General features: G+C 36.9%; 1 protein-coding gene across 1 annotated transcript in view; it reads left to right on the top strand.

Annotated features, from left to right (window-relative positions):
• Nucleotides 1-7,500, top strand: part of LOC145280120 (uncharacterized) — a 148,651-nt gene that overhangs the window by 140,386 nt on the left and 765 nt on the right. The window contains exons 29-30 of the mRNA XM_080131877.1: nt 2,035-2,274; nt 5,242-5,301. Coding sequence (XP_079988003.1) covers nt 2,035-2,274; nt 5,242-5,301 — 300 coding nt within the window. The remainder of the gene's footprint in view (nt 1-2,034; nt 2,275-5,241; nt 5,302-7,500) is intronic.

The raw sequence follows: 7,500 nt of genomic DNA, 5'->3' as shown, positions 1-7,500 counted from the left end.
CAATTAAGAATAGGAAATTGGATTAAATGTTTATAACATGTCTTCTTCCTAAGATTTAGGGAGGTGGTGTTTGATCAACACTACTGGGGAGCCATGATGTAATATACTGTTTTGTTTTTAAATCCCTGAAACAGTGTTTCATGGTAAACAACTGATGATCCATTGAAAAATAAATTATTAGTACTATAGTAAATTCGAGAGTGAGTTGATTCAGTGATTGCAGGTGATTAAATGACTTACTGACTGGATGGTTTTCTAACGAACGATAAATTTTTTTTTTGTATAGTTTTAAAGGTTAAAAACTTCAAAGACTATATATATATACATATACATATACATATATATATATATATATATATATATATATATATATATATATATATATATGTATATAGATATAGATAGATGTAGATATAAATATATAATTCCTTCTTTCTAGTTATATTTTAACGTTTTTTTTTTAATTCTTATATTGTATATCTTTTTAAATATGTTTTAACATAAACTTTTTTCATTACAATCTAAATGTTCTACAGTCAGCTTTTGTCACTATTCTACATTTTGTATAATGCTAGCACTTCTTTTTTGATGAGAAGCATTAAGGTTCGAAATGCCATGGCCTTAAGTGTTTTTTTCTGTCTTATTATTTCTTTATTGATCTGATGATGTAATAAAGTTTTATATACTCTTTATTCCTCATCTTTTATTATATATATATATATATATATATATACTATTCTATAGAAATCACTTTGTGTGTGTGTATGTGTGTGAGTTTCTTTCTCGTAGGTTCCAAAACAGCTCAGCCTATCTTTTGCAAATTTTGCACAAAGACAATTTATATTTCTCGTCGTGTCCTTAGACATATTTTGTACAGAAATTCACCCGATAAGTATCGAAAATCGAAAAAATCCGATCTTAAAATCGTCTTTCTCTTTTATAGATAAAAATAATTTTTACAGGGAAATATTTTATGTTACACCGGTGTAACCTGGGCCAGTGTAACGTAAAATTCTTTTCTTCTATTTTTAAGATCGTCAAGCCTAAATATCAGCTGACGTGATATTGTAAACAAACACAGACGGAATTGGGTGAAGGACATTATCATTATTATTATTTTTTTTTTTTTTACAATTAGTCCATGGGGAAATTATTCCTCATAATATATAATATTCAGTAAAGGATTGATTCTATAATAATACATACGCAGTCTGCATAAATTAAAATATCATGTTTAAACATATTGTACGATCGGGTAACTCCGGACGTCCAGCTTATATATATATATATATATATATATATATATATATATATATATATATATATATATATATATAGTCATCCACGTACAGTACTGTTTCGCTGTATCACAGCTCATCAGTGTAGCTAGACAAGCAACTACCCCAAGACACTAGCTATACTAATATAATTACTTATTATAATAATTATTAAATACCTACAGACACTAGTGTTTCATCATTTGGCTACCGTTATCCGCGAGAAATGCTGTTGAATTTTAAATATTTATTTCATTAAATATTTTTAACGTCAGTCAGAGTGATCTAATCGTTATACGATGATCTATGCATAAGAGCTAAATTGACCGACTTTTTAATTCAACTGAAAGTGTTCAACGATGAGAAACGAGTTTCTTAAAGGGGCGGACATAATTATTTACTATAATAATTATTAAATACCTACAAACACTAGTGTTTCATCCTTTCGGGCATTTTCAATGTAGGGTGTCACGATTAACACCAATCAATAGATTCGAACGCGGCGACAGAAGCTATCTCTGGCTTCATTAGCAAGGGCCGATATTAACGGTGTATGTATGCACTTGATTTAGATAGAGTTATGTATAGTTATGTACTCTTAACGTTGCTTTTTGGGGTGAAATTCGTCTTCTTTAATGGTGAAAAAACACGCGATCGAAGTTCTTTAACAACGTAGAATTTGTTCGTTGTAAATGTTTGGCCTTATTTTATTTAATCATTAATATCATTAACGCTGAACTCTTGTTTCATGCTGCAGTGACATTTTTGAAAGATTTCCAGAAGGCGTCGACTAAAATCGAAAGCCTTGTCGACAATGTCCTCATCAAAGACGTCTCGGTAAAACAATGCGCCCGAATATGCCTCACAGACGAAGGTCTTAACTGTCCCAGCTTTGATTATTGCCCGTCGGAACATATTTGCCGGATCACAGGTTATGATGAAAAGGGAAGCGGTCAAACATCTGTCATGACGAAGGCCAACTGTACACATTACATAAGTATGTAACTCTTTTTTTTTTAAATTCATCATCATCATCATCATCATCATCATCATCATCTGAAGAAAGAAAGAGAGAGAGGAGGAGGAGGGGGAAAATTCTATTTAATTCTATCTAATAGCTCATTACATCGTTTTTGTTTCTTTTTTGTAGTCAGTTTTCAAACCCCCTTCTCTGTTTGGTGTTCATTTAACCATCCACTTGTCTCTCTCCACATTTCCGTTCTCATATTCTACGTCTTTCTGTTTCATTCTTTACTAGTTTTTATAGCTTACAATTTATTTATAACTAGCGAGGTTACCCGGCGTTGCCCAGGTGTATTGCGGTGGTGTAGTAAGGGTAGAAATAAAAAGCAGCCCGGTGGTGGTGGTGGGGACAGGAACAATGCGGTGGAGAGAGGTGCTAAAAGAAAGTGGTAGTAGGCTGCAACCCGTAACGCGAAGGAGGAAAATAAGGTGAGATTTAAAAAAAAAGTGGTAATAGGCAAGCAGACTCGAACCTGTAACGCAAAGGAGGGGAAGAAGGTGAAAAAACAAGGCCGACAGCCATTAGTCGCGTGCTCTCGTGTAATGAATGAATGCATGAATGTAGGATTGACATGAAATTCTTAAAGATAAACTAAAATGACCAGTGAGTTAAACGCGCCCCCATATACCAACCCTGAAATTTTTACAACTCGGCACGGTGCATACAGTGCCGAGCCTTCCGAAATGGTTACCTAACTGGCTAGGCTCATTGTTTCTTAACTTTGGTGATCTTGCGAGAACCAGTGCGGCAATGTGATTAGGCCGTACTTCAAATTAAAAAGCAATAACATGTTTTTATTCAAATTTTCGTTTTAATCTTGTAATTATCCAAACAATTGTAGTCGCTTTTTTTTTATTACATTTTCACCCCAAACAAGGCAAATTGCCACTTTGGTGTAGGGGGCTACTATCAGGGGCAACAACTACTGGGGTACTATGTAGGGATTTGGGCAGCAAGGTGTCGGTTCACGTTACACTTGAACTTCTGCACGTCAGTACTGTTGGGGAAGCAGGGTCTGGAATGGAATTCCAGAGTCTAGCGGTTCTGGGGAAGAAACTATTGGAGTAAAAAGATCTTTTACATGTAGGGATCTCTACAGTGTGGGGGTGGGATTTAGCAGCCTGTCGGGTTTGTCGAGGGTGCTCACGTCGTGGGGGCACAAGTGATTGCAGTTCTTCAGAGCATTCGCCACTAAAATACTTGTAGAAAAAGCAGAGGGATGCAAAATTTCGTCGATGGGACAGAGGCTGAAGCTTAGATGCCAGTTCAGGGCCTATCAGGTTTGCGACTCTCTTTTGAACCTTGTCAAGGAGCGATAGACTAGTAGCAGATGCACCAGCCCAGATGTGGCAGCAATACTCCATACATGGGCGAATGGTGGCCTTATAGAGGTACAGGATACTTTCGGGTGTTAGTAGTTTTCTAGCACGGTAGAGAGAGCCCACCTTTCTTGCAGCGGCCCTTAATTTTGCTTTTCTGACTTTTATCTCGTTGCCATCATCTATAATTTTAAGGAGCTAAGAAGATGGAAGAATGATTCTCGCAAAGACGGGCGATGCCTATTGACCATAGTCTTGAAAAGTCAATAGAATCAGAGTTCCTCAAACCTGGAATTCTTGGAATAAAGAGCTGTATTACAAGCGAGTTGGATTACAAGACTTTATTATCTAAACAGTAAATTAATGAAGACCCCCTAAAACAGCAAGTCCGTTGAGCTGGAGTAAAGTGTTATGTGCTAGCCCTTTGGCTATGCTCACAGTGTAGTATCTGTGTTATGTTGTGGAAGGCAGTGCCAAGAGTCAGAACGACTTTTATGATTAATTGTTAAATTATTTAAGTTAAAACGATATTCAGAAAAATGTTCTAAAAGAAAAGAATGTTAGTTAAAATATTTAATTGGGAGAAAAAAAAAGGAAAAAATGTTATGAATAGAGGAAAAGTATAAACAAGATAGTTTGGAATTTGGTTTAGTAAACAACGATGTGGCGTACGAGATGACAAACAAGATTGTCCATTCTGGCTGACGTCAGAGATACGTAAGCTAGAAGAAATTAGAATTAGGAGTCGGACTGTAATGGGAAGTTGAGGATACAAATTGAGAGTTAGCTAGCCACTGAGTTAGCGCAGACAGGCGTTGTCTCTGTGGTCTAACGGAAGTATCTACGGATCAACTAAGGAAAATGTAGGAAAATTGTTTAAGAGCTGTAGACTCCAAGACGTGGAAAATTTTGGAAATAAAGATCTCGAAATGATAACTTGGCATTTTGAGTGTTCCATTCGGAAGAAGATGCTTTCATTTTCAGGTGTCTGCTGCCAGAGGAGAGAGAGAGACAATGAATAAGGTATATGTCAAGCAGACAAGTGTTTATTCATTCATTGTTAAAGATTGTCCGTTATTGTCCAGTTTGTTATTGCTGTTAATATGTGAAAACACCCACGTACACATAGAAAGACTATTAAATATTTACATAACAGATCGACATGTACAGATATCCCATAATGCTAACCACTAGACGATACACGAGCATCGATTACAGAAACACGTATATCTTATATACACTGGACATTATAGACAAAAATATATAAACTGGAAACACAACATTTGTTCGATTTGGTAATACAACAAAAGGAAGCCGAGAATAATTCAGACAATTCTTATTTACTATCTTGTTTTGTCGATCGTCCGGGGTAATCTTCTTGTTTCTTTTATGACTCTATAAATTAACTGTCCTTTGAATCTCTTAAGTTCTCCAGCTATACAGCTCCGTACTAAAACATCCCAGTAGAACTAGACTTACAACCATCCGTTGATCCAAAGTAGTTAAGTCGCTCACCTCAATTTCTTACATATGTTAACTCGATCATCCCCCTTTATCCCCCGTCTCTAATATACTTTCATTCCAGTCTGAAATACTTTCTGCTTTGTTTTTCATTTTTTAGGAAAAGACAAAAAGGTATTACCGCCAGTAGCCGAGAAGCAACACACCAAAGGAAACAAAGGTATATCGTTTTTAAACATTGCATTTTATTTCTTTTTTCTTAACTTGTATTTATTACAAACAATGTATAGTGCAACCGAAGTGCAAGAGGCTACTGTAGTTTAGGTTGGTTGGTTGTTTTTGTTTTACGGCATATCAACCTTTTTCATGTTATTTAATGCCGAATCTAGTTATTTTGAGGAACAATTTTTAATGGAGTATATATTTTTTTAAAGTCAGATTCTATTTAACCCATAGTTGGGACCCTAACAGATACTACCACTCCGGGTCAGAGTGGACCTGGGAGCAATGGCAATTAAAGGGTGGCTCCACACTCCCAAAGGCCCGCAAGGTGGGGCCTCACCATCGGATATAGTTTTATGTCATATCCAGGACCTGTGGTTTTGGGTCCAGATATATATGTACAGGGGGGGGGGCAGAGCAACTTGCTTATTTAGAATATCAATTAAAACGCATGTAATGCAGGTATACATGTAATTCTTTGAACTGCAACTAGTAAAACATTTAACTTTTATTTTATTTTTACTAGTTTTAAAGATGATATCAGTAAGACGGCGTCCATTTTTCTCTATACACTGAGTTAATCGAACTCTGAAGTTTCGGTCAACTCTTTCCAGCATGTCGACGATTATATTAGCGATAGCTCGACGGATGTTGTTTTTCAGATAAGTCAAGGTGCTAGGATGATCGTTGTAAACAATTGATTCAGATATCACAGATAAAAAAAATAGTCACATGTTGATATATCTACGGAATGAAGGTTGTGTTGCGACGATTGAGCGATCACTTGGTAAAAATATTTCAGCAGGGAAATATAAATAACGCACATTATGAACCAAACTTTAAGCCCTACCCTCTCAAATACGTCTATCACTACCATTCCTGGAGCAAACATCGCTTTAGGGCACTAAATTTAAATAAGCAAGTTACTCTGCCCCCCCCCCCCGAAGTCGTTGAAGTAGCAGAAGCAGTTAAGTAATGTTCGAATATGTTTTTATCCTCACACACACACACACACACACACACACACACACACACACACACACACACACACACACACACACACACACATGTACGCACGCACGCACATACGCACAGACAAACACACATATATTCACGTTCACGTATATACACTCACATTCATGTGCATACACACACACACACACACACACACGCTAACGTGCACGCATGTACGCACACATACGCGCACATGTACGCACACATGGGAAACGTCACTTCCCCTGAAAGGAAATCCAGACATGCGCAGTCAGAACACTAACCCCGGTATAAAAGTCAACAACAAACATTCAACATCCTCTTTCTTCCCTTTTGCTTTGGTTCAGACAAGTTCGCGTCCACAGCCTTTTTTTTTTTTTTACATGGAGTTCACCACTTATCAAGGCCCAATGGCCACTCGGGGATAAGGGTTATTGTGTGTACAGTAATCAATGGGATAGTGTAGCAATAGTATTGGAGAATTGATGAGGTGTCATTACTTAGGGGAGCGGTTCATCAGGACTTTGTTTGTGTTGGACTTGAAGACATCCAGGTTGAAGTCGGGAGGGAAACAGGCAAGCGGAACAGAGTTCCACAGGCGTGCAGTTCTAAGAAAGAAGCTTTGTTCATGGAATCTACGTTTTGATTTAGACACAGATAAGGAATGGGGGAAATTATCGAAGTTAAGCAAAGTTGAGCCTTGTCACTACTAAAATGGGTGACCATTTGTGAACTTCAAGTGTTGCATATGCTCTTCATGTGCGGTATCTCGGCATTGTTTCTCGGTCGTTTAGCACTTCTCCCTGTCCACTGGACTCAACATTATATTCTTATGTTTCTGAGATTAAGATTGCTGATCCGTATGGCTTGGATTCTTCAGACTACTGTTCTCATTGTGATTGTTATTTTTACAACGGTCGATGTAACCTCCGACCTTCTTCAGGTGTATCTTGTCGAACTTGGGAATGTTTCTGTCGAAGTCAGTCATGGGTGAAGAGTCTAAAGAATCCAAATAGTATGCACATTTTTTCTTGTTCTAACTTAAGACTCGACACTACCTTTGTTTCAAAGTAAACAAACGATTTAAAATAAGTTAAAACAAAAAGCATCGTTCATCATATTCCGTCTGTGTTTGTTTACAATATCACGTCAGCTAATATTTGGGCTTGACAGTTTTAAAATAGTCTTTTCTCTGTTATAGATA

Source organism: Euprymna scolopes, chromosome 7, assembly GCF_053919585.1.
Source record: "Euprymna scolopes isolate OS-2025 chromosome 7, ASM5391958v1, whole genome shotgun sequence".
Lineage (NCBI taxonomy): Eukaryota > Metazoa > Mollusca > Cephalopoda > Sepiida > Sepiolidae > Euprymna > Euprymna scolopes.
This window is presented reverse-complemented; position numbering and strand designations above follow the sequence as displayed.